The 26,680-nt window shown below is 38.1% G+C and overlaps 3 protein-coding genes and 1 pseudogene across 6 annotated transcripts in view; 2 read left to right on the top strand and 2 right to left on the bottom strand.

Moving 5' to 3' along the window:
• The first annotated feature begins 1,790 nt into the window (after nt 1-1,790).
• Nucleotides 1,791-9,401, top strand: zgc:163014 (uncharacterized protein LOC100038766 homolog). The gene is made up of 12 exons (XM_041275395.1): nt 1,791-1,852; nt 2,772-2,948; nt 3,161-3,266; nt 3,901-4,026; nt 4,422-4,635; nt 5,122-5,244; nt 5,606-5,793; nt 6,173-6,369; nt 7,266-7,357; nt 8,217-8,271; nt 8,789-8,886; nt 9,190-9,401. Exons 1-12 carry the CDS (start codon nt 1,791-1,793, stop codon nt 9,399-9,401), a joined length of 1,650 nt encoding a protein of 549 aa, XP_041131329.1.
• A 1,767-nt stretch (nt 9,402-11,168) lies between these two features.
• On the bottom strand, nt 11,169-14,286 carry LOC121329550 (maleylacetoacetate isomerase-like). 2 transcript variants are annotated; one of them, XM_041275178.1, is made up of 9 exons: nt 14,184-14,286; nt 14,011-14,062; nt 13,737-13,804; nt 13,389-13,469; nt 12,894-13,019; nt 12,693-12,768; nt 12,318-12,370; nt 11,766-11,815; nt 11,169-11,466 (listed from the first exon to the last, which is right to left on the bottom strand). In XM_041275178.1, exons 1-9 carry the CDS (start codon nt 14,199-14,201, stop codon nt 11,340-11,342), a joined length of 651 nt encoding a protein of 216 aa, XP_041131112.1. In that variant the 5' UTR covers nt 14,202-14,286; the 3' UTR covers nt 11,169-11,339. The 2 variants fall into 2 exon arrangements, with proteins under 2 accessions (XP_041131112.1, XP_041131113.1); XM_041275179.1 differs by lacking the exon at nt 14,011-14,062 and having other exon boundaries at nt 14,184-14,202.
• A 77-nt stretch (nt 14,287-14,363) lies between these two features.
• LOC121329695 lies at nt 14,364-19,923 on the top strand (annotated as a pseudogene).
• Nucleotides 19,924-21,220: 1,297 nt separating this feature from the next.
• The window catches only part of LOC121330332 (latent-transforming growth factor beta-binding protein 2-like), a 93,938-nt gene continuing 88,478 nt past the window's right edge, over nt 21,221-26,680 (bottom strand). For all 3 annotated transcript variants that reach the window (XM_041276780.1, XM_041276783.1, XM_041276782.1), the window contains 5 exons: nt 26,002-26,142; nt 24,945-25,118; nt 24,355-24,648; nt 23,984-24,133; nt 21,221-23,355 (listed from right to left, as the gene is read on the bottom strand). In XM_041276780.1, the coding sequence (XP_041132714.1) occupies nt 23,180-23,355; nt 23,984-24,133; nt 24,355-24,648; nt 24,945-25,118; nt 26,002-26,142 (935 nt within the window). In that variant the 3' untranslated portion in view covers nt 21,221-23,179. The remainder of the gene's footprint in view (nt 23,356-23,983; nt 24,134-24,354; nt 24,649-24,944; nt 25,119-26,001; nt 26,143-26,680) is intronic.

The raw sequence follows: 26,680 nt of genomic DNA, 5'->3' as shown, positions 1-26,680 counted from the left end.
TCAAAAATGTTAGCTGTGTCTCATTCTACTGCAATCACGTTACCTGTCAGGTTCTTGAACGTTCATTTATCACCATTTTTGTAAAATAATACTGCTAATGTTACAAGAAAGGTTCATTTCAGGACCCAAAAGTGCAGTAAAGTTGTTCTATTACTGGTTTTGCTACATTAACGGTCTTAATGTGCAAATTGTGTTTTTGGTGAAAATATTTTGATAGATCTTGCCCTCTGTGTTAACAGTTTAAAATAACTTAACATAATTAGCTACTGAGGCTGTTGCAGGCAGTAAGCGAACAGGGAGTTCTGTTCTGAATTGGGATGTTGCTGTACCCATGATCAGCACCCTTCCTTTACCTTGTGCTTGCTGCACTTTCTTAGGTCTTGTCAGCCTTTATGGTTCTGCAACAGAATACAAAGCTTTACATCTCAGGCTGTTTCAACAAAGTGCTGTAGCAATTTAAATGTTGTTTATTGCTTTTTACATTACACAAACTCACTGGTACGTTGTTATCATCTGTCTTTCTGCTTGTGAAAGTTTTGTACAAACTCCTGTTCTTTTTATGACATCTTTCCTTTGAAAAAGACCCCGCTTCTCATGCTTTGAGATTGGAAAGAGATCTTGAACTGCATGGTGTTCCCCAATGCAACTTAACCAATAATGTGCTCTGTGAATTCATGCAATACGTCCTAATGTGTATTAATGTTCAACAGCATTGGAAATAAAATTGCTGTTGCGAATATACTTGTGTTTTACCATTTGTCAGTAGTATTGAACTCAAGCATTGGTACTTCTACCACTGTGGGGGGAAGAGGAACACTCTTGTTAGTTGTGCGTTTAAGTTATTCATTATCAATATTACTGATGCTGTGGTACTGAAGCAAGAACAGGCACAACTTTAATACACAGAGTGACCAGAGGGGTACTGGTGGTTGACAAGAAACAGGAAACTCAAAAGGCTTAGTTTTCTAGTTCTGTTTTTAATGTTCATAAACTATAGCTTTCCATTATAGAACACAGCATTGGTCCTGCTAGAAAATAAAAATAACAAACAGATAAAACTGTCATGGGAAAACCTTTCTGCATGTTGTAAAATACTAGCAGGACTTATTATATGTATGAAACTATGTTGGCCATTTTTCCCCCCCACAGATTACAGTTGAAGACCCACGTTGTATAATTTTTTTTTTTTTTTTTAATTATACTTAAGGGATTTCATCACTATTTCTCTGATGATGAAAGGGTTGCAATAACAATAGAACTTCAATGGGAATTCGTCGTTTTTTCCGTAGATTGTAGCTCATTAAGCCTAGTGTCTCATCGGTACTAGCTGTAGCGCGTGGAGATTTGTTTTTTATAATACGAAATAAACACCAGGCTTTTAACGTATTCCGTCAACCCTTTTGTATTTTAAGTCAATTTGAAACCACTGGACAATACATGCTATAGTCTCAATATTAGCTATTTACAAAATAAATGCGCAAATTTACCTGAATTCATTTTAACCCTGGCCAATAATGCTGAAATAAATATAATGCAATAATGAATTGCCAATGTTGGCTCAATCAGACACTATTCTTGTAAATTGGTTAGAGAGTGAACAGCTGGTTTTAATTCTGAAATAATGACGCACGACAGGCAGAGATTGATTCAGTAAAGTGCTAACCCTAACGTCTTAATTAAGAAGTGAAAGATCTTGTTTCCACAGGTAGCTGAAGCTTAAATAAAACAACACACTCGTCTAGGCCTTCTTTCACTGCCGATTTGGAAGACGTTAGTGATATTTGTATGAAATGGGTAAAGTGAGTTTTTATGTGCTCTGGTCGCTTCGTGATGCTCCCCGACAGCTGATCAGGTAAATGTTATTCTGTTTTTAAACACACCTACTCTGTCTCTCTGTTACGGCACAAACCTGATAATTTATCAGACGAAATCTCAGGCGCGTTGTGTAGAATTAAACGAAAGGTTTACGCATTAGCTTATTTTACTACCCGAGACCCTGTTTAGTTTGTTTTTCTTTAGTTTGATAGTTGCACCGTTCTGGTATCGCTGACTGCATGCACCTCACCCTATACGAGAAGTATCTTGTTATATTATTGGTTGCAGTTTATTTCAACACAGCACTTGTATGTCGTGAGTGTAGAACCAGACAAAAAAAAATTTAACCACTTATTTCATTTTCTTTTTTTTCCTGTTTGCCAGTATACTGCACACAACCACGAATGGAATATAAAGTAGAAAAAAAAGAAAGATAAATAAATAAATCCTCACAAATACAATGCTCTCTAGCAAGCAAACTGTCAGTTATGGGTAAATTCAATCCAGTTTAGGTAATGTTCCCTCTCAGCTGCAACAAGGCTTAGGTCAGTGGTTCAAACAGTGGAAAGTGGATATTGCCACTTCTTTGGAATAATTGATAAAAGTTTGTGATAAGGTAATCTATAATACAGTACTCAACATGTAAACTTGCACTGCATAATAGGGTACTGAGAGCAGGGTTTCCAATTCCTGTTCCCTTTTCCAACACATCACTGATCAGCATTGCAATTCACAGTAGTCTGTTCAAATGAGCTCCTCTCTATGGCAACACATTCCTTCAATTGAGTCACTGTTTGCCAATTAAATTGGCTTCAAATGAAAGCAGTCAAAACAATAACTATTCTGTCTAAAATATCAATTGGAATTGAAAAACATGAACTGACACCCCAATCCTGACCTTGGAGGCAAAATGGACATGTGAAGCGAACGTTTATCCGAAATGCCATTTTCTGCAGTAAATTCAACCGGCTCTGCTACCAGTCTCAGGTACCCTTGCCATTGCCAAAACAACTAGTGGTGTTCAGCCTTGGAGACTGGAAATCCTATTCAGAAGACACCAGCATCACAGTGGAGGTGTCTGTCAGTCCAGATGTGAAGCCCCAGAAGATAGGAAGACTGTCGGCTGAAACGAGGTACGCAATGGAGCCCCTCTACTCGCATATATTGCATGCATCTCTTCTTTTCAAATGCCAAACCTAAGGAACCCATGCTATAGTGCCCCAGTGATGAGCCCAGCCTGGGGAAGTCTGATCTGCCCCTGATGCTCTAGGTGAGCTTGGGACCCCCAACCCAGTTCTAACTCAATACTCGCACTGTCGTAATGATATACTTGCTCTGTCTAAAGATGTCTGGTGTGGGAGGAGGAGTGGAGGCTTGATCTACTCACAGCTGCAATGGAGCAAGCAGACAGAGGAGTCTTTGGTAAACTTCTGCTCACAGTCAATGGACAGGTATGTAAAAAAGGTGGACTACATCTGACTTGAAATGGGTAAGTTGTTTTTAATCCACACGGCAAAAGCAGCCTAAATCAATGTCCAAAAGGGGGCAGGCAAGTAAGTCCAGATGTCCAGTCAGGAGAGAGTAGAGAGTTAACATTTTTATTTTTGAATGTTGACACATTGAAATGACATTACTGATGTTATTATTTACCTCCTGCATACAATCCTACAAGGTTTTTCTTATCATAAGGAGAAGGCCCTGTGTTGGCTGATCAGCATTTAGTTACAGGACCCCTGTTGCGCGGAATAGTCTGGAGTGTCTGGGATATGTTGGCGCATCAGATAAACAACCCAAATGCATCAGCTAAATGTAGAACAATGACTAATATTACATGTATTTTAAATAGTAGGATCCAATCATTTTAAGGAGTAAATGTTTCTGATCCCAGATTGAATGTGTGATGTTGTTTTCTTTACAATGATCATGATGTGAAGTTACTGCTGTCTGTTTCTGGTCATCTTGCCAGATTACCCTTATGAATGAATGAATGCATACATAAATGAATAAATACTAAAAATAAATCTGATGCTCCAAGTACTCTGACTATGATGTATATATAATCTGGTAATGGTTTTTGTCAAACAGGTTAAAACCAGTTTTACCAGCAGCACCCCAGTGTCCTCCAGGAAACGTCTCAATAAAGACAGCCAGGCTTCATCCCAGCCGGTGGAAAACATGACAACACTGCTGTTCAGTGGAGTAAATCAATTGGTAAGGAGATCAGCACTTTGCTCTTATATATAATGTCAGTAGAGGCAGGCAGTGGATAACATATTGGACCACAAAGGAGCAGCTTGTGTACCTCCTGAATTATGCAAGCTTGATGCAACTCCAGCTCATATCTTGAAATGAACCAGGCTCTGTGCCTCAGTGCTGCCTGTAGAGCTGGGTCTTGATGTAGTGTGCCGCCGCCTCACAAATATTCAGAGACCCACCCACATCTCAATGAGAGTTTTGTACTTTATACGTCTGGTTTTACAGACTCTGATTAGCAATAATCTCGGACTGCCTTACCTAATGTAACGTTAAGATTAGTGCTAATCAGGGTCTGGAAACTAGCCGATTTTTAGTAATTTAGGTCCTATTATTTATTTATTTAAATACAGCCAGAGACACCTGAACGTACGATTTTAGGAAGGAGTAAGATTCCGCATTTAAGCTCTGGGGATGATTTGAGTGTCATGAAAAGCACCATCCGAGACTCCCCACCTTCCAAAAAGATGTGCACGCTGTCGGTGGCAAGTGATGAGGAAAAAGAGGTCCGGTTTCTGAAGAAAGCAAGGAAATCTGTGAAAGAACTTGTGGAGCAGATCACCGAAGGTGATCCAGTGTATAACTTTACTGCTTGATTTAATTTTATTTCCCTAGTGTAATAAACCAAATGAGTGGATCTGGCTTTGACTTTTGCGGCTTCTGTACTTAATACACTTCTCTAAACTCTGTGCCCATAATTCTATGTTCTGGTCTGGTATGAGCAGAAAAAAACAATTTGAGTGTAGCGCATGTGGTCATGCCATTTCTTATGCAGACCAGTATTCTCGGTTACAAAAAACATATCGGAAAGGAGAATGTAACAAATTTAAGAAGTTTATCATACAGTCTAAGCCTTTAAAATCTTGTCGTATATCAAATGCAGACTAACTGACACTTTTTTTTATTTTTTTTTAAATCTATTTTGTAGAGACTGAACTGGATATGAAGGGGCTTCAAGGTAACTCTTATAGTACATTTATGTGAACAATGTTGCAACTTTTTAATGTATATTTTGAAATCTAATTTAATAATATTGTTTTGCTTTACATCTAGTGTGCCCGAATCCACGGTGGGGTCATAGAATGTGTCTCAGTGACCCTGAGACGGCAATTCTGATTGGTGGAGAGGGCAGAGCGCGGAAGCACTGCAAAGACTCCCTGTGGAAACTTGAAATCGGTATGCAGTGCAACAGAAAAGATGCTTTGTACATAAATGATAGTCATGAGGATTTTGTTCAGCTCTGAAACTCTTCTTTACTCCTTTCTTAGCTTTGGTAAAGTAATACCCCTGCTTTGGACTTCAGTAGACACTTGAAATTAGTCAATCCATATTAGAAATTATTGCTTATTACCATTTTTACTACACATATCTACATAAAAGTCAAACTCCTAAAGTGGGAGTAACATGACCAGAGTGAAAACCAAAGAAAGCTTCATTTTTTTTTTTTTTTTTGGAGCCATTTTTTCAAGGCAATATACAGCAGTATTTTTTTCCACGATGCCTGTTTCACAGCTCGACTTGTTCTTGTTTGGTGTAGATGATGATTTTTGGTTCCCAATGGACTCTTCTGTCTCTGGCCCCACTCTGCCTTGTTCTCGTGGTCACTCGGCCACGTACGACCCCGAATCGAAGCGCATTTATGTTTTTGGTGGGGTGAAGGATGGCAAGCGTTACAGTGACATATACATGCTGAACACTTCAACATGGAAGTGGTCTCACATACCTGTGAGTATAATTCTGAATCTGCAGCTTTACTTACATTTGATAAGTTAGAACATTACACCAATGCACCTTTTGCCCATCTAGCAATGTACTCTGAATACATAAAAAAATGTAAAAATCCTTTTGTTCAAATTATAAACAAATGTTTCATGTCCCTTCTACAACTAGAATGCCCATATACATTTTGACAGATTCTGTTGGGAGTGTTTTTTTTGGCTATTTTTAGTTACAAATATTTGAAAACATTAAATCTAATGGATTTAAAAAATGTCAGTTTTGCATTACCTTTTTTTTTTAAATTGATTACAAAATATTTTAAATTTATCATCATATCAAATAAATCCAAATATAAAGATGTAGTGTTTGTTGGTTTTCCTTGCAGGCAAAAGGTAAAATCCCTACACTGTCTTATCACAGTGCAACAATCTTTAAAAAGGAGCTGTTTGTCTTTGGAGGCGTCTTCCCAAATCTTTCTCCTGAAGGGAAAGCCCCCAGTAACGCACTCTATATATTTAACCCAGAGCATGAAATCTGGTACCAGCCTATTGTGGAAGGAGAGAAGCCGCTGCCCAGATTCGGGTCAGTCTTCTAATATTACATGATAACTGACAGTATTTCTGTAATGCAAATCTGAGCTGCCATCTGATCTGTTATGGAACTCAAATTAAGTAATCCTCATCCTGTTCAGTTGTGACAAAATGAGAACTAAGTTAAAGGGTTTAGTTCAACCTAAGAATATTACATTTTTTAATGAAGCCATGCTTTATTAAAGAGAAAATCCAATAAAACTAACCCTGTGAAGATTGTGAACACAAGCCAGATTGGACAGTGGAATTGTTGTTGTTAACGTACTGTATAATTCCTTCCAAACCTTCAGGTGATGTAGGCAGAAAGGTACCGTTGTTAATGCAGCACTTGGCATCATTTTTCTGTGAGGATGTGGTTTCTGGATAGCCACACAGTATGTTGAGTAATTGTAAAAAGATTAAAAAAAGAAAAGCTCAATATAAAACGAGTTCAGCAGCCAACAACAACAAAGTTATGTCTCGACTGTTGGATCATTTTTTGCCTTGTTTGGGTTTAAAAACTGAAGATCTAATCCCTTGGAATGGGTCTGGATGCCAGTGCAGCGCTTAATCTCCTTCACCATATACATCCAAGCACTGATTTCACACGCTGCGTTCAAGAATGACATCTCTGGCTTGCATGCCAAGCCAGCTCATTTGTATTTATAATGTTGGGTCAGATTCAAGACCTCTTGTCCACAGGGAAATGTATGCTTTGGACAGATGTTGCACTCTCAAACAAAGTTGAATCTGTCATCTTGTACACAGGAGCAAAACTTTGGTTAGGATCTTGTATCAATAAGATTTTTTGTTGTTGTTGTGGGACTTGTATAGTATTCCTTAATTAAGTTTTTTTTTTTTTTTAACCCTAGCCCCCTTTAGTTGTCATACTTTTTGTTTTCTCCCCAGTCACTCAGCCACCCTTTTAACAAACAAGCTGATCATTTTTGGTGGAAAAAAAACTCTAGTCTTCCTCAACGATCTCCATATAATGGACCTAGGTAAGAATGTTAAACACATGAACACTTTTCATGAATGGTGACCTTGCATGGGGACGGAGACCAAACAAAAGGGAGACTTGCAGAAGACACACATGCATGATAGCCTCATATGAGGATGCCATTTTTCTCCCCCACATATGAATCGGTGCATGAAAGGGTTAATGAAACCTGGGCTGCAGTACATGCAACAGAAGTGGGAGGAGTGTCTTTTTGTAATCGTTTCCAAATGTTTTCTAATGCGCTACTGCAACGATACAACACAGTATGTCCCGTGATCTGCAGGCTGCAATACGATGTGCATCACAATACGTGGGATGGTCTTGAGGGGCTACCTGTGTGATGGAAAATAAGATCAAACAATCATTAATGATGGACTGTTTTGGTAAAAGACAAAATGAGTATGTATTCATACCAACTATAACACATGTGCTTTTTGCTTAAGAACCATTTGGGGAACTATATTGTGCTTTTCGTCTTGCATCACGATGCAAATTATACCAGACCTCTATTCTGATCCGTTATGTAAAGAAAGTCTCACAATTCATCGATGCATAGTCAATCTTTACACCCCAACCTAACATGGAAGGGCTTGGTGCTACTAATTTGTTTTTCTTTGGGGGGTGGGATAAATCATGTTTTTGTTTTAATGGGATGAAATTGGTGTCTATACAAGTCACCACACTTCTTGCTTTAAGTTGCTTAGAAATATCTGGGGAATCCTTCACAATGGGATGTGAACTTAAACAAGCAATTAAAGCAAAACATAATGACAGAGCATGATTTGCAGGATTACTGTTAATTATTGCAATGTTAGTTTCTAGAAAAAAAACAAACCTAATTCAGCTTCCTGTGTTTGTAGGTTTCATGGAGTACACGTCTGTACAGTATGCTAACTCTCCTCCAGTGCCTCGCGGGTATGTGTGTGGGAATGGGAACTATAGGGGTTTGGTTATAAACAGAGGTACTGGATCTTAGAATTAAGGAGCAGGGGTAGCTTTTCTTCTAGACCTACTGTAAGTAGTGATTTACAGTAACTTCCATGTAAGCTTCCAGTTCATCTGAGTCGTGCATTATTGATGGTGTTGGTAGCTGCATGTTGACTTTTGCCTAGCCGTTTAACAAAATCTTCAGGTTTGAACAGTACCAGTGTTGAACAGGAGCCACAACGTTGTTGCTGTTAAGAGCATTAGTGTTTTTTTTTGTTGCCGTTTTTGTGTTGTAAATACACTAGTAACGTTGCATCCTGAAATATTGTTACAGTACACTTGTCATTCAATTCATGGAACGCGAAACTGATTTTTTTTTTTGTACATGTTCTGTATACAGTCATTTTTACAATGAAAAAGTTGTCTACGATTAGGGTTTGCAGTTTGTACAGTTGGGTGTTGTAAACGATCCCTGACAGGCAGTGTGTTCTTCCTTAAATATCAGGTTCCATGCTGCTGTAGCAGTGTCCCATAACAAAGTGCTCATCAGTGGAGGGTGCTGTGCAACTGGAGCCCTACAGGACATGCATTTATTTAATTTGGGTAAGCTCCATAATCCTTTCTAATCTCCAGTCTTTTCTATTCAGTACAACAAGGGATCTCTGGATATATGTATAGCTATTTATTTTATAGAACTACTTTTTTTGTTTGCTTGTGCTAGAGCACGTGTGATAACTGGTCTACTGGGCGACATTCCGTGTATTATACCAAGTGGAAATCAATTCAGAAAAGTTCCTTTTGGTTTTTCTCAACTCGGTCCTATTGAGTGTGAGAGGACCTTGGGATATAGAGTGAAAACAATTGTGACCTGCTACTGAATGTCTGTGCTCCCCCCCCTCCCCCCAGACAATAGCACCTGGAGTTCTATAGCTCCCTCAGTCCTTTGCTCCGTACCCCGGGCTGGACACAGCATGATCAATCTCGCTGTACCTCGTCAGACTGATGCTGAGAAAGAGAAACAACCCAATAGAACGTTCTGCACGATTCTTATATTCGGGGGCTCAGATTGTTCTGGGAAGTTCTACAATGACACAGTAAAATCCATCTTAGAAATCTAGAAGAAACAAACTCATTGCTGACCTCAATAGTGGAGATGAAGCCTTCCTTTGGTAATGTTTGAAATAATGTTTCTTAAATAATAATGTGCTTATATATATTTTTATATCCAGTATTTAACCAATTTCCATCTCTTCTTAGTCACTGATTTGACTATATACATTGATATGCACGAAGGGTGGCCATCCTTCCACTGATGTATTGTACAGCTGTTCCACAGTTGCATGTTTTTTTTTTCATCCTAGTTTGTATTCAAATGTGTTTCCAGATGTGTTCTATATGGCCTCGGTGATAGTCAAATGAGGACCATAGGGACGAGGACCATTTACAATGAACCAGGGGTTTGTGACAAGGTTTGAACGGGTTCCAAACTGGAATAGTTTTTAAATGATTATCCTAGCGGTCCGCTCTTATATGATACAGAAAAATAAGAGGAACATTCATGTTTAAGACTGAACAATGAAAATGTGTCATTGTTTCTGTATTGCAGCACTTCCAAGTAAATTGCCTTGATGCAGCACCTATTTCTGAGCAAACAAAATCCAACATTTTATATGTAGCTCTTGCCTTCTTGCACATGTTGTCCTGTACAAGTGCAGCATGCTTGATAGAAGTATTGATCTGATCATTGTATAGCTTTGTAATCACTTTTAACGTTAACGTTCTACATTTTATATGGCATGTATTCACTTCAAACGCTTGGATTTAATGGTCTGTGTTATGGGCACTTTTGTAAATAAGCATAGATGTGCTTTTATGTAAATGTTGCATTTTATTTATTTTTCAACACCCTTTTTAAATTAAATCACTTTCTAACAAAAACTGCACTGGTTTGTTCTTGTTACACAAGTGTATGATCAGGATTATGATTTTAGTATAGTAATCCCCTGTATGGTGTTCTGTACACTGCAAAATAAATGGTGTAAGCCTCTGGTTGCAGACAGCTGTTGTGTGTGTGGTCCTGGGAGTGGAAAGGGGCTTTTGTTGTTTCTACTTTTTGTATCCTTTTTTATTTTATTTTTTTTATAGTTTTACTTTTTTAAACAATGTTTTTCAACATTACATACATTGTTCAATTGTAATGTAACTAAATGTTTTAAATGTAAAGCTTGATTTACAAATGACACTGGGTGACTTGTATTTTATTTATCTTGTGGAGGCTAGTTGCCTAAATTATATATGAAAAAACTTGTGTATTGGGTTAAAATTGATGGGTGAGATCACATATAAAAATGTACAGAACTGTAACTGCACAATATATCAAAATGAACAGGGTATTAAGTTGTGATCGACAGAAATGGCAAAAGGTTTAAATGATTGCATTTTAGTCATGTTTGTATTAAGCTAAATTTATTTATTTATTTTTCTAACCATCCATTGGTAATGTATTAAGATGTTGAAGCTATTGCTTTACATAGCAACTGTAATCTGCATTTGTATAGTATTGATCAAGACATGTTTTCATGGAGCTCCACCCAATCACACCACTGACAGTGGTGAAAGTTTGTGAATGGACTAACTTGCCACTGTATGTGTGTATGTGTATATATATATATATATATATATATATATATATATATATATATATATATATATATATATATAAACTAGGTGTTATTTTTATACATTTTTGTTTTCTTGTATCTCCTCACTTTAAAATATATTTCAAAATTATAGCCATTGGTGTCTTAAACAAAAATCAACTCAATTCCCCGGATTCTGAAACTCAAATTAGAAAAGTTATGTCGTGATATTACAAAAACACACCATCATTTTCACATTACTTTATTAACCATGGCATATGAAACACAACATATCTCTTTCCCCCTCTTCCCTCTGTCTGAGATCGCAATATAATCTTTTAATCCTGTCGTCTTGAACATCAGCGTGTGGTCGTTGCGCCGTGGATCCGAAGCGTTCGTGGCTGGTTTGTGTTGCTCTCACGCTTGAAGGTCTGCTGGGGTGTCAGGCTGGCGTGATGGGTGACTTACTTGAAACGCTTCCAATCCGAGCAGGGTCTCGTTTAACCTCTTTATAGTTGGGAAAGGTGTCAGGTCAACCTTAAACCTATTTAGAATGCAGGACATCTGCTATGAGTTTAAGCCCAGTTGTGTAACTTTTTAGACAAAACAACCTAGACATAGCTCAAATTATTATACAGTGGGAGTCCTTTTTCTACACATTGGAATGAACATCTCTTCCAATGAGATGATTTGTGCTAACAGAACTTGCAATGGTGACTTGGTGTTTCAGCGATTTGAAATAATGAACCCTAATTACATCACCATCCGTTTTCTCAATTTATTTAAAAAGGGAAATTGTAATATAGTACATCTATTTACACACACCCCTACCAACTGTCTTACCTCTCAGCGTTATAAACCTGTGGAACCAAACAAATGTCGGCCATTGAAATCTAAAAATAAAGGAGAAAATGTTCTTTTATGTTACAATTAAAGACGATGCCTTGAAAGGACAGTTAACACCAACACGGGGCTGCAAATAAGACTTCAATCGCATAGCAGTTTCCCCCCATTCCTGGTTTTACTATGAACTGGATTAGCCCCAGTCTATAAGTAACAAGCTCAGGTGTGTATATTAAAATCCTAGTAAAACCAGAAATGGATCAAACTGCTATGCAATGGGGGTGTTATTTCCATCCTTGCAACAGACCACTTTTTTTTTTTGTTCTTTTTCCTAGTTGCAAATATTCAGCATTTCTGTAGGTATTCTACAGATCTAACTGTCTCCTAATGCTTTTGTAAATAAGCTACAGTATATTCACACTACATTATAAAATGTATTTTGACTGCTGCTTTAATGAACTCAAAAATAATTAACAGCACTAAAAAAAAAAAAAAATCTAATCTGTACTGGACAATTTAGAAAAAAAAAAAGAAAACATTTTTCAACATTACCTCATCACCAACACAGTACCGCCCTGCTGTCTGCAGAAGGATGTGCTCAAGAGCTGGTAAAAGATGAACAGAAATCAGGAATGTGCTTTCCTTTACTTGAAAGGGGAGAAGCACTCTTATCAGAGATGCTTTACTTCAAGGGCTGGAGATTCCTTCATGGTCAAAACTTCATACTGTTCAGTGATCAGTACAGGATATGACCTTGCTATTGCAGCTACTTCAGTTAAAGCTGAATTAGTCAATACCTCTACACTGCATAAGATTTGTTATTCTGGATATAATTGTAGACCTGATCTGCCACAGATCTCTGTGTATCAAGCAAAGTTATTGAGCAAAAATGGTAATAAAACATGTAAAAAATTACTTAACACCCACCTTGAAACCCACGGACGATGAAATGTTGTGCCCACTCCACCTTTTCAGCACCTATTTTCTGTAATACATAGAGGTTCTGGAAAAGAGCATAAACAGATCCACAATATTAACAAACACTACCAACTTAATAAAGCAGGTCCATAAATCAGATGAGGTGTTACACTTGATGAGCAAGCAAACACATACATGCAGTTGCCATACCTGTAGTGGCTGAATGCCGGAGGCGATGTGATCACAAATCATCCGCACCTGGGCTCTCTTCTTCGGGTCCTGAGGTAGAAGAGGTGGGCCGGGTCTGGTGTCTTCAAGATACTGAATTATGGCCAGCTAATAATGATGAGGAAAGCACAGTATCAGCTGACTGAGCGCACACACACACACACACACACACACACACACACACACACACACACACACACACACACACACACACACACACACACACACACACACACACACACACACACACACACACACACACACACACACACACACACACACACACACACACACACACACACACACACTTACTTGACTCCCATAATGACAGCACAGTAGTCTAGGTATAACCCTTTATGAGTGTTTGTTGTGTTCATTAATCAGCCAGTCAGCAGAGGTAAGTTGTGTTCATTAATCAGCCAGTCAGCAGAGGTAAGTTACAACGCTGGGGGAGTTAAACTTTGATCTGAGACTCACCGACTGGGAGATGGTGATTCCATCAATGCAGAGTGCTGGCACCTGTTGCATAGGGTTCAATGCCTTGTACTTCTCTGATTGCTGCATTAAAAGAGAACTTCAGTATAAAGATACAAAATAGCATTCTCAAACCAGTCATGCACACAACAATTGTGTTGCTAGATTTTAAAAATTGAACTAAACACATACTTCATATTTCCCTATCAAAGCTAAAATCACTAAGTTACTAAAATCACTAAAATGTTGCTTACCAAACCAGAAAAGGTTATATTGCATATACATTGCATGCTGGTATACTGGAATAGAAACAGCCATTTGATATGAATGAATATATAAAAATAACAGTACCTGTTGCCCTCCGTCCTTTATAAGATTAACTGCTTCTTGGTCATAATCTATACCCTTCAGTGCAAAAGCTGGGAAAATGAAGCAGACCGTATTACAGTAATCTCTCCGACATCTGTTTTTCATTAAAAGTAACCAAAAAACAAAACAAAAAACAAAAGTATAAAGAAATAGGTGCACGCGTTTGTTTTAGATACTGTGTGTATATTTAGTCTTTGTGCTGATTTAAAGAAGATCTCAATCTTAAAGTTTTGCAATATTATTAAGAGTTTCTCACCGATCCGAACTCTCCAGGAACAGGAGCTCCTGAAATAACTATACAGAACAGGCTGGGACACAAACACAAAGAAAACCTTATTGAGTTTACATACACTTGATGCACCACTCTGACATTATTCAAACGTTACATTTGCAATTTTCGCGGTGTATCTGCACAGTGATATTCCTCACCTTGTCTGGAGTTGCCATGGTTTAACAGAGATTATAGCTCGTTACAATAATCTGAACAGTCAGTCCATTGAATGAAAGTTCACTTAATTTGCAGCCAATCAGATACGTCGCCAAAAATCCTCCCCTCTCCCATGTGACTGAGGAGAGTCTGTTAAAAAGTACGAATGTTTCACAACACAGGGCTGACATTTTTGTGAATTTGTTTTATAACGCACAACATAGTAGTATCGCCAGGTACTTTCAGTTTACGGTAAAATGCACGTCTTTATTTTTCGACTAAACACACTGCAGACGTAACACAGTGCAATATGGAGCACTTGATTACCTTGCCCTTTCTAATAGTAAATTAATATTGTACAGCAAACTTGGGTAATACCATTGTACTATTTCATCTTGTTGCCGCAAAGTTTTCTTCCAAGTTCAAGTGGATATTTAGACAGTTCCTAAGTAATTAGTGTGGGATACAGCAGCACCTGCATACTGAATGCCCATTATCAGCCCTAGTCTAATACAAGTCAAGGCAGATCTTCTGTATGGTGGCTTGCAACAGGGGGATACAGCTTTTACATATTACAGGAAACGTGATATGTCAGATATGCCATATACACACCCATTATTTTCTAGTGCAGGGATGAAATAAGACTCCCATTGCTTAGCAGTTTACTCCATTCCTGGTTTTACTGGGAGTTTAATAAGACACTCCGGAGCTTGTTACTTACACACCATGGCTAATGAAGCTCATATTAATACCTGGAATGGGTAAAACAGCTATGCAGTAGGTCTTTATTTCCATCCCTGTAGTGCTAAATATCACAGGTTTTTAGTTTTTTTGTCTAAAGTTAGCTAGATGTACTTGAGTATCACATGTATGTTCTCAGAGGTTCCAGTGTGTTGGATTGTTTATTGATCCCTTCTTGTTTACTAGATGCTGATTGGTTTGGCTGGATACCTGACTGGCTATGATGGCTCTTTCCCGTTTGTCAAACCTGGGGACAAATTTGAAGAGCACAACTATGCTGGAATGAGAGCGGTAAGCATACAAGTTTACAGACTGGGGGAACAACATGATTACATCCAGTGGTGAGGCAATGATTAGGTGATTGATTTTTAGGATGACAATCGATGCATTTACATACTGTTTTAAACTTTTGTGCAAAATCTATTTGAAACTAACTAAGCCATTTTAAAGATGATGTTATCTGCAATTGTGCACTTTTCTTCTGCTGTCTCGCTGCAGTTTTGTGCCCTCCTTGGTTCATGTCTGCCCCCATTCGCTTACCTCACTGTGCTGGAGTTATCCAAGTCGCTCCCTGCCGCCCTGATTACTACATCACTTCTTATTTTCGGTAAGACTGTTGTTTTACTGTATGTGTGAAAAACTAGCTTTTTACTTCTGCCTTGTAATCACAGGATTTTTTTTTTTCGTTTTGTTTAACAGATACGGGCTGCATCACAATCTCACAGTATATCTTGTTGGACCCCATCTTGATGTTTTTTATATTTGGGTCCGTGTTGAGCATGGTAAAGTTCAACTCTCATAGAAAAAGGTAAAGCAAGAACTACTATAAGGACGAGCAGTGATCAAATAAAATGACTGTGAAGCGCTCCATAACTACCAAGCGTCTATATTCCAATATACGTTCTGTGGCTAAACCTGAGGAATTGTAACCCTATCATCAACTAAAAAAGGGTGGGCTCACTCTGTTATTAACCAGTACGACCAGGAAACGTTTGACAAATCCTGGGAGCTTTGACATGAGTGTTTACATAAGAAAAGTATCTAACCATATATAGAATACTCCCCGGATATGTTCTTTATATGCCCAAAGATGGATCGGCATTCCTTAAGAAACAAAGCTTGGTACATGTTTGGTACATATGTAGTTTATGTCCCATTTAAAAAAAAAAAAAAAAAAAAAACTACGATTTTCCTGTACTGAAATGTGATTTTTAATGTTTTTTAATTTCTCATCCAGACCTGGCATATGGATCGACTATCACAATGAAAAATGTGCGGATTGCTGGCGGGTACTTCCATTCCCACTGGCATCTGTACCCGGAGGGGGTCGGTGCTCGGCAACAACAGGTCAGTGTATTTGAATTATTTTTGTTACTCAAACAATAGGTCACTGTATTTGAAACAATTTGTTACTCAAAACTCCCCCCCCAAAAAAAAAAAAAAAACAAACAAAAAAAAACAAAACAAACATATGTATTTAATAATATTATTGCTTAATTTTTTGTTTGTTTGTTTGTTTATAGATCACTGCCTATTCACATAAGGACTTCAATAACTTGTGGTTTGTAAGGAAACAGGATTTTAAAACAGGTCAGAACTTTTACTTGAAATCTCATGGTTGTCTTTTTATGCTTTTGTGTTTTACTTGCTGTGTTTTACACTTCATTGTTTGCAGAAGTTATGATTATGTATAGGATTTTTTAAATCTTGTATTCTTGCAGAAGTATTACATGTATTTTGATAAAACTAGTTAATCTTGATTTATTTTGCCTTAAAAACCTTACTGACCCAGTGGAATTTGTCAAACACGGGGACATCATCAGACTTGAACACAAAGAGTAAGGAGAAACGTTCAGAATTTCACTAACACCAAAGTCAATTGCAATCTGTGAATTAATTTGAATTTGAATTTATTTATTTGTTTATTTATTTATTTAATTTTATTTTGCTCCTCCTTCTTAGAACATCACGCAACCTGCACAGCCACCTGCATGAAGCCCCATTAACAAAGAAACACTTTCAGGTTACAGGATATGGAATTGTAAGTACAATTATAAGATATCAATGCTTTTTTAAGAATCAAAATAGGTGCATGTGTTCTAGCAGCAGTCCATTACAAATTGAAGTTTGGGGAAGTTAAAGCTTAGTCAAGTAGACAGACACTTCAACTTGCAACTTGTAAGTGCATCAGCTCGAACTGCATTGTTTTATTGGGCTGAGACTGATTAATGAGTGTTAGTTTATTACTGGACTGTCATTTTACTAAACAATACCATATAAAAGTATTGCATAACATGCATTTCATTCTTAAGTAGTGCCACCGTTCTTTTGGTTCCAGAACGGCACAGGAGACCTGAATGATTTCTGGCAGATCGAGGTGTGTGGTGGGAAGCCTGGAGATCTGGTCAAAGTGCTGAGGAGTAAAGTCCGTCTCATTCACTTGTCCACTGGCTGTGTCCTGTACTTCTCTGGAAAAACTGCCAAAGTGGTGAGCTTCCTCGCGGGTACAAAGCGGCCCTTGACTGGCATGAACGGTAGTCTTTTGCACCAGAGCAGTTTATTTCTTGTTTCAATATTCTAAAAGTAGATACAAAATGAAATACTAAAGAAGCAGTTGGACTCCTATTCTGGCTTGTGACTTGCTATATAAATGAGATGTAATGTTGAGATTGTTAACATTGAGACGCGATATGCTAATGCTCTGGTTATTCCTGTATTTTCCTTTTCCAGGGGCTGAGAACAGGTGGAAGTCTCTTGCAGTCCCTACCTGAAGGAAACACCCAACTCCCAGTGGAACTTTGAGGATCACGTCAATGCTAAATGTAGGACATGCAAAGATTTATTATCAGCTAATAAACTCTGCACTCTGATCTTCAAAGTGATGCATTTAATCAAATAGAAACTTCTCTTTGAAAGCCAGAGCTCTAGTAAACCCCCTCAGGTTTGACTGCTTAATAAATATTTTATTAAATGTGAGAATACGGAATGCATCTTGATGTGTTTTTCTTTAATCTTCAGTGTGTTCAACTATATAAGAAGAAACCAGCATGCTTTGATTTTTTTAATGTATGTTTTTATGGCCATGCTTGCTTTGAACTTCTAATTACAAATCTGTACAGAAAAAAAAAGCTAAATCAGGGTACCTTCAAAATCCATTTAATACCTTGATGCTTAGTAACTGCTGATGTTTCTTCAGTTACTATGTTTGTGTGGTGTTCTTCGAGCTACCCTGTTTGGTAGCTATGCAGGGATTTGTAGCTCACAGGATTATACAATGGACTGCTACCTGGATTACCTGTAGGGGAAGCCTGACTGATGCTAACCCAGCACATTATATAGGTTACCATTGCCAGTGTTGCCTTGGATACTGGTGAAGAAGGGTTTTATGAAAAATGAAAGTTTTTTTTTATTTTTATAATTAATTACTACATTTAATGTTGCCTATAAGTTATGTACCCTTATTCTTGGTGGTGTTTGTGTGTTGGGCAATCACTGGTTCAATAAGAAACGCTTATGAGTCATGAAGGTTTTGAGTCCTGCAGACTTGACAGTGGTTTAAAATTTCTTTCGAGATGAACTCTTCAGCAGTACAGCATGGTGCTTTCTTTGCTTGTGCCCCTCTATGATAATAGGCATGCTGACTCGTAATTTTTTTCCCCCTCTTTAAAATCACCCCCTTTTATGTTCTATAATGGCAGCTTGAGAATTGTGAATGAAGATTATAAATTTACAATTGAATTGATGTCTGCATAACATAACGTAGCATTACATTCAACATAACCCAAGTATTGATCGGTCCGAATCCTGCTTAGCTGACCAGATGAATTCCTGAGTTGCACAGCTTCAGGCAAAGTGATCCCTGTCTCAGCCTGCTTTTGATTGGCATGTAAAAAAGTAACAGTACTGACTGAGAAAACACTGAGGCGGTGTTGCTTTGTAGAGCCGATTTATTACAAAATACAATAGTTATAGTTCTCTTTGTTAGTTATCAAGGAAGATGGCAGATAAGTATCAGAACCATAATTGTTGTTTGGGGAAAATATGCTTAATTAATATCTTGTTCATTTTTTATTACTTTTTTTCCCCCCTCTGGCAGGGTAACAGCGGTCTGAAACCTAAAGATAATGAAGTCAATTCTAAACCCTGTCACTGGCCAATGAACTACCAGGTAAGTTTTTTAGGTAAAATGTCCTCTATATCAGGTAATGCGTTAATGTTAAATGCAGTATAATGTTTCCAAACATGAGTAGTGCACACGTAGGCAACCTAAAGAGTGCATTTGTTCCCCCACGGCCTGCGGTTCTCGGGTGTGAATGAGACAGAATATCGAATTTATCTCCTGGGAAACCCTGTAAGTAAATCACCTGGCCAAATGTACATATACTTAATAATGTGGAAACATCCAGTTCTGACATCCTTCTGTTGTTGCTGTCTTCCAGGTGATCTGGTGGTTAAATCTGTTCAGCATTGCCCTCTACATGGTTATGGTTACCATAGCAGCAACGTCTATACAGAGGGGGATTCCACTGATCCAGAAAGCCAGAGGTACAGTAAGTTATACTGGGTAATTATAGTCTTCTACACAGTGGTTTAATAAGGCTGTATGGTGCCTACGAGTTTTGAAAACACAGGCCTTTTCAGTTGATTTCATGGGATCACATATAGACTGAGTACACTTGTGTAAATGTTCTGCCATTAAGACACTAACTAAGACCATCGGAGAACTACCTTACATTCAGTACTTTTACAAATAATCCCACAGTAAGTTCTAGATCTACGAATAAATAATGTTGTGCTATGTCTTGGTTCTGGGAATTTGATGTAGGCTACATTTATTACTGTTGTGAGATTAGAACAGTTGCCGGTGGCTTCTCTCTCTTGCAGAGCGATGCAGGGTGCTGATGGAAGGCGGAAGGGAGATGCTGGGGTGGCTACTTCATTACCTTCCCTTTTTCACTATGGACCGCATCCTGTACTATCATCATTATTTTCCTGCTTTTCTTTTCAGCAGTATGCTAACTGGTAAGTCTATTGCTGTACCTGGAAACATCTCCTGATTTCAGTGATGTTTTAAATGGTTAATATATACAGACCGTGTTGTTTTTATTCATTATTTGGTGTTCTTTAATACTGGTGTCCTTTTATTCCAGCTCTGATGTGACCGTTATTTGTTATGTAACTATTTAAGCAACTGCATACCAAATATTGACATATGTTCATACTGTATTAACCCTTACTGTAAAAGAGTTTACTACAAAAGTTTTACAGCCTTAGGACTATTGTGTTGTTTTCAGGGATAACTTGGGACACCATGCTGCAGAGCTGGGACTTGTTTGTTAGTCCTCCTGTCCCGCGAGTGATATACAGTGGAGGAGTGGCTGTGCTGGTCGTACTCTTCTTGTACAGGTGAGTCCATACTGGTTTCCATCACAAGGGTCTGCCCCTTCTGAAGAGTGCCACCCCTGGCATGCATTATCACAAGAGAAGATATGAAGTGATTGGGCCTAATAGACTCCTGTTACATTTTATTTAATTAAGTACCTCAGCACACTGCAATTCTGCAAATTACACAAAATCAACTATATTTAAATGTTTAGGGTTAGGTCGTTACTGTGACTCGGGCGACAGGCTTTCTGTGAGACGTTTAAAATCACCTGTATAACCCTTTTAGCAATAACTACTTCAAGTTCTGGAGTTTTAGGACAATGTAGGTTTAATGTTTTTATTTTGTTTGTTTTTTACTTTAATGCTCACTGTCTTAGTGTAGTGGTATTGAAATAATGCTTTTTGGCATTTATTTAAATTTGTGTTAGTTGTGTTGCTGTCTGTCTGGTAAATATTAACATCTGTTAAAATATATTTATATTTTTTACTGTCGCCAATGCTTTTTCACATGCCAGTAAGTATCACGAAGTCACTTGAATTTCATTGTTTTCTTTAAAAATCCTGATCTGCAGTTACAAACAAAATGATGTTTGGTATGATGCATTTTAACTGTGTGTTATAATAATCTGGTGAAGATGTGGGACACACAAGTGCACTTTCTTTTAAGAAAATCTTTCTGCTTCCGCAGCAGAGAATGACATCTTGAGTTAGCACTGCGGAAAATACACTTGAGTGTCTGACGTTTACTGCCATATTAGAAAATTAACAGTAACTTTACTTGAACTAGGACTATTGTTTTTGAAAAAAATTAATTGTGTTCAGACTGTGTGTTTTGTAATGATTTTTCCTTTTTAGAAATAACACATTCTGTTGTAGTTTTTAAAGCTAAAATAACCCAAACGCATTTTAGAAATAAATGTCCACTGGTATTTTATTGAGCAATAAATCACAGAAGGATAGATACACTCAACACTCAGATTGGCAGACTTGCTCAACATTGAGCAATATGATTTTAAGGAACTTTTAAAATGAGTGAAAGAAGAATTCTGTCTTCATTTTCAAACTTTCTTTTTGTTTTGTTCATAAACCTTTTGCCACAGAGGTAAAAACAATAATAAACAAACAAAACAGGCTTGAAAATGGAATCTTTATTTTCTTTACTGAAAGGGACTACGGTTAGAGGTATATGAAGGAATGTATAAAGCAATATCAGATCACAGCTTCCAACAGTGGAAATAGCCCAGTATCTATTCAGTCCTATTTAACATGAGTTATTGAGTAGTACACATTATATATACAGCAAAAATGAGCATTCGTTGCTTTCTTTTCTTGTAACAAAGTCTTTAGTCTACTACTGTAATCTACTAAACACTGGAAACGATCATTCTAAATCTGCATCAGTGTCTGCTTTTGACAGACCTTTCTTGTAGCAGCTATTGCATTTCTTTTACACACAATGCAGGCTTTGGGCATTAGGAAAAGAACATCTTTTACCTGTAACATAAATAGATAATTGGTACTTGCAAAGACTGGCAGAACCTTCTCAATAGACATTTTATAGTGCAGAATACTCGGATAAGATGAGCTGTTTAAGTCCCCAAATACAAAAAAAAAAAATAAGAGTTGCGATCTTTCAAGTCATTAGACTGACCAGAAAAGCCAGGATATGTAGGAGGGTCTTTCTTGCAAAAATGTGCCATAATATTATTAATAATAATATTTCCATCTGCACAAACTGTATACATGAGCATTGTGTTTGTTCACCCAGTCCTTGGGTAATAGTAATAACTGCTTGGCACTTACTTGATGAATTTAGAGATAAGGTGCTGCCATTCTATAATAACCAGTACTAATGTCTGCTCCACAGGGCAGGATATATACACTTTGTATGGTACAGTGTAAGGCACATTTCATTACAGATCTGTTAAAAGCAACTTTGCACAGAAATACAAAGCTATGGTATTGGTATTAAAATGTATTTGGCAATACAGATCGCTTATTTTAACTGAACAAAGTTAATACACTATATACCTACAGTATGTTAAAATATAAAAACAAAATTAAATACATAGTACATAATCTGTACACAGCATCCAGACCTCTCTCACTTGCCTCTAATCACACACAGTAAACAAGATTAATATCGCTTACTTGCAGATATGTTCTGGTTGTCCCTATAGGAATGTGCTTACACAGGATCTGAGATTGTTACTAATCGTAAACGTCTTGAGCTCTTGATTTATCAACAACACCCACTGCTTATTTTTAGAAGATTACTGCTCTAAAATAAGAATGCACCCCACTATTAAAAGGTTAGCAAGTGTTACAGTGTTAAGCAGATACAAGTTTTGCAAAACTTTAATAAAACATGATGTGTTAACAGATCAATTTGTACCCTTTGGATCCAAATCCAAAACAGATCAAAGCTTTACTAGAAGGTTGAGTTATTTTTTTTTTACATCATATAATTTAGCAATATTTCTTTTCTTTTTAAAAACTGCCGTAAACTCTAAAAAAAATAAATTATAAAAAAAGAAGAGAAAACATCCTAACAAGTACTATTTTGGATATGTACATTATGCCCGGGCCTATGACTAGTAGTGGTGTACAGATTGAAAATAAACCGTTTAATATGAATGTGGTTTTGCTTTTTCCTTTTTGTTTTTCTGGGAACCATTAAGGAGTCCTGTTTTATTAAATCCCTTTAAAAGGCAACAAAGTTAGAAATCCCATGTAATACATTCACTTCAGATCTTGTGTCCACACAAGTTCTTCTTTGCTATGTTTTTTCCCACCATTATTTACGGCCAGGCCCTATGGGTTTCCAGTGGGACTCTGTGTAAATGAGGGCTGGACTCCTCCCTTTCCTGTTTCACTGCTCCGCCTCGGTGCTGTGGGCTTTAGGCTCTTCGGGAATGCAGTGATCCGGCTGCGGCGATGCCAGGAATCCTGGCAGGCACACACATTTATACGATCCCTCCGTGTTCACGCACCTGCCATTTTTGCACAGGGAGTTTTGTTCGCTAATGTCTTTACATTCATTTATATCTGCAAAAAATGGAGGAAGAAACTTAATTCATTAAGAGGCATACTCTTAAAGAACTGCCGTTAACAGTAAATGCACAGGACTTCCATGTCAATTGAACAAATGGCTTTATCTGTGTGCACGCAAGTACTTTATTCATTCAACACCAACATCTATACATGTCTTCTTGTTCATTTCATCCCTTTAGCTTGAGAGGCAAAATGTAGCAGTCTAAAAACAAAACAAAATAAAAAAGATATATCTAGGCAGAAATACTACTGGTGAACAGTACTAGTGAGTAACGTTACACTGCATGTTTCATCAGTAGTTAATGTCATGCACTACTGCTTATATATTTTTTATGTACACTGTATGAAACTGCCCTTCACGGTTTCCATCAACGTCTTTAATTTTCTAGATAGTCATGTTTGTTGTTAAACTAAAACTACACTAAATTATCACTTCAAAATAGTGTGACAATGCCAGTTGACAGAAATCTGTTCATTCTCCTTTTATCTTGACTGTGGCAATTATTCCGACAATGCTACTAGAGTTCAAACACAGTGCTGTAATCTCATCAAGGAGGTGTTAAGACCTGATCTAGGTTAATGAAGAGATCCAGTTTTTGCTGTGATGAAAATAATGACTTACCAATGCAGAGCATTTTGTTTAAATCAAGCTCAAAGCCATCAAAGCAGTCGCAGGTGTAACCCTCCCGCACTCTCACGCAGCGGCCATTCTCACAGCCATTCAAAATCCCACATTCCTCAGCCTGCAATCCTTCAAACCCATCGAACCTGTCTGCAAGAAAACAAACCAAAACGAGGATCCATTCCGAGTTTCATTTTCTCTAAGCAAGCAATCAGTTGATTTTCTATTTTTCAAAAGTAAAGCATTATAGGTCGAATGAACATGAACAGTGAAACAGCTCACACAGCAATTACACATAACAAGAGGTAGAGGGCGCCTGTATTCAGATCTGTCACTAGAATCTTAAAAGACGCAGATGACGGCTTGCTTACCAGCATAAGGGTTTACAAACTGAGGCTGGTACTCTTGCGGTTGACTTGTTCGAAGAGGCGGGGACCCTCTGAACCCATACTCATCGCTCGGGTTCCTAAAAGGGGTCAAAGGGACAAGGTCCTGGGGTCCATACTCCGGTCCCGGGTTGTTGTAATAAGGGCTATTTCCAAGATCCACATAGCCTGGCCCATATAAAGGTCCATCTGGTCCATATTCATAGCCTGGTCTGTCTCTGAGACCATCTGCCCCCAGGCCATCTGTCCTTGGAAGGTTACACAGCGCTGCATAATCCGCTGAAATTAGGCAAGAATATTAAATGTAATTAGATTCCATGTTGTTATGTTAAGATGTATGCCACACAATACAGCATGGGGATAACAGTATACTTATATAGAACGTCTGTAGCAATCCTTTGTTTAGCATTCTGTTTGAATCAGATATGGGGTGGAGTTGGCACCGCAGCACTCAAAACATGGAGGCGTCTTAAGTGGTTCTTGGCTTGGCAGATAGTTGCTCAGGCACAGTATCTTATCAAAGTTATTATTATTTAGTTGATCATACCTCTGTGATGATTACAAGAGTGTATTACCTGAGCTCCTCATTGGGCAAAAGGCACAGTCATTGCTCCAGGCTACACCATAGAGACAGCAGCACTCTGTGTAGGTGGTCCGTCTGCTTGTAAGAGGTCTCGAGCACATGTACTCGCTAGACACCTCCTCCCAGCAGATATCCAAGTGGATATCGTCCTCACTATCCAGATCATCTGAGAGAGTTAAGAGTTAGAGTTCGTTATAATCCAGAACTTTAAAAACACAGAACAAAAACAACAGGGTTTCTAAGGTAAAATAAATCAAGGTACTAGCCTAAACGTTTGAATCCTTGCATTATGGATGTATCTTACTGTAGGTATTGAAGTTTGATTTGATTGAATATCAATATATACAGAGCATCAAAAGAAACATCACTAGTATAACACATTTATTTTTCAAAAAAAATAAAGCTGATGGACATTGACGAAATGTTTTTGGTTTCTTTTTAATCACTTGATCATTCATCCTTGACCAGGATACACTTGAGTGACTATGACTGATGGATATGTTCTTAATCACCTAATTGGTGAGACAGTTGATTGCACACTGGGTATAAAGTGATTTCAGCTGTTGACTTGCAAGCTTGAATAAAAGCAATAAAGAAAATCGCAGAAAAAAAAACAACAATATGCCATGTCTGTCAAGAGAGCAGCACCTTCGTGCAATCAGCATGTTGGAGGCTGGACTAGGGCAGCGTACTGTGGCTCGCTGTCTTGGGTGCTCACAGCCAGCAATTTCAAACCTGGCAAGACGGTATAGCTAGACAAACTCTGTCAATGACAGGCCACGAACTGGGAGACCAAGAGTCACAATACCTGCCCAAGATCGACAGATCATTTTGCAGCACCTTCGTGATGTCAATTGTTAAACAGCACAATAAAAAGTCACTACACCTGCTCTAAAACAGAGTTTGTGATCTAGTGAATTTTATCCAAATATAAGTGATACATTTCTTTTGATGCTCAAATATAAGTGATGCGTTTCTTTTGATGCTCAGTATAATAATAGCTGCACCAGGTACTAAACTGGTGCCCGGAGGTTCCCGTCCTGATTTACCTGATGTGAAGTTTGCGTTGATGCAGCGTCTGCGGCTCACATCCAGGACAAGTGGAGGGCTGCAGAAACAGTTAAAGGACCCGGGCGTGTTCACACACTCTCCATCCACACAGGTATCCTCCTCCTGACACTCATTGTGATCTGATTTGAGAGGGGAACAGGGGCACTTCAGATACTGGACAGGCAACTTGCTGGTGCTGCGCAACACTTGGGAGAAAGACTTGAATACACCCTACACTAAAGAACGGCCTGTGCCCTGTATTCCTATATGTAACAAAGGCAGGCAGGCAGGCAGGCTATGTTGGCTCGGTGGTCCAGTCACTAAAGGAAAGTGTTTCATACCAGGAGGTCCCCGGTTCAAATCCAGGCTTACCCACTGACTCGCGCTCTGTATGACACTGAGCAAGTCACTTAACCTCCTTGTGCTCCATCCTTCGGATGAGACATAAAACCGAGGTCCTGACTCTAGTGCACCCCCTTAGTCTCTGTAAGTCACTTTGGATAAAAGCATCTGTTAAATGACTCATTAATAATAAAATAATAATAATATAGTACTCAAATGTTATATAGTAAGTGGATTTTGATTACGTGTGGGTACAATGATGAAGTAAGGAGATGATGTGGTATGGTGCATGTAGGTTTAAATCAATCTCCACATGGAATAGTGGAAAGGGAGACA

Source organism: Polyodon spathula, chromosome 17 (assembly GCF_017654505.1).
Source record: "Polyodon spathula isolate WHYD16114869_AA chromosome 17, ASM1765450v1, whole genome shotgun sequence".
Taxonomy (NCBI): domain Eukaryota; kingdom Metazoa; phylum Chordata; class Actinopteri; order Acipenseriformes; family Polyodontidae; genus Polyodon; species Polyodon spathula.
Note: the sequence above shows the minus strand (reverse complement) of the source record. Positions and strands in the feature narration are given on the sequence as shown.

What these genes read in the sequence shown, in the direction of transcription:
- LOC121329550 (XM_041275178.1), bottom strand. An exon ending in GAATCACCATCTCCCAGTCG is followed by an intron (nt 13,020 to 13,388) that starts GTGAGTCTCAGA and finishes CATCATTATTAG; the next exon opens with CTGGCCATAATTCAGTATCT. An exon ending in CATCGTCCGTGGGTTTCAAG is followed by an intron (nt 12,371 to 12,692) that starts GTGGGTGTTAAG and finishes ATCTTTTACCAG; the next exon opens with CTCTTGAGCACATCCTTCTG.
- zgc:163014 (XM_041275395.1), top strand. Translation starts at nt 1,791, where the DNA reads ATGGGTAAAGTGAGTTTTTATGTGCTCTGGTCGCTTCGTGATGCTCCC. An exon ending in TCAGTGGAGTAAATCAATTG is followed by an intron (nt 4,027 to 4,421) that starts GTAAGGAGATCA and finishes ATTTAAATACAG; the next exon opens with CCAGAGACACCTGAACGTAC. An exon ending in CCTGTGGAAACTTGAAATCG is followed by an intron (nt 5,245 to 5,605) that starts GTATGCAGTGCA and finishes TGTTTGGTGTAG; the next exon opens with ATGATGATTTTTGGTTCCCA.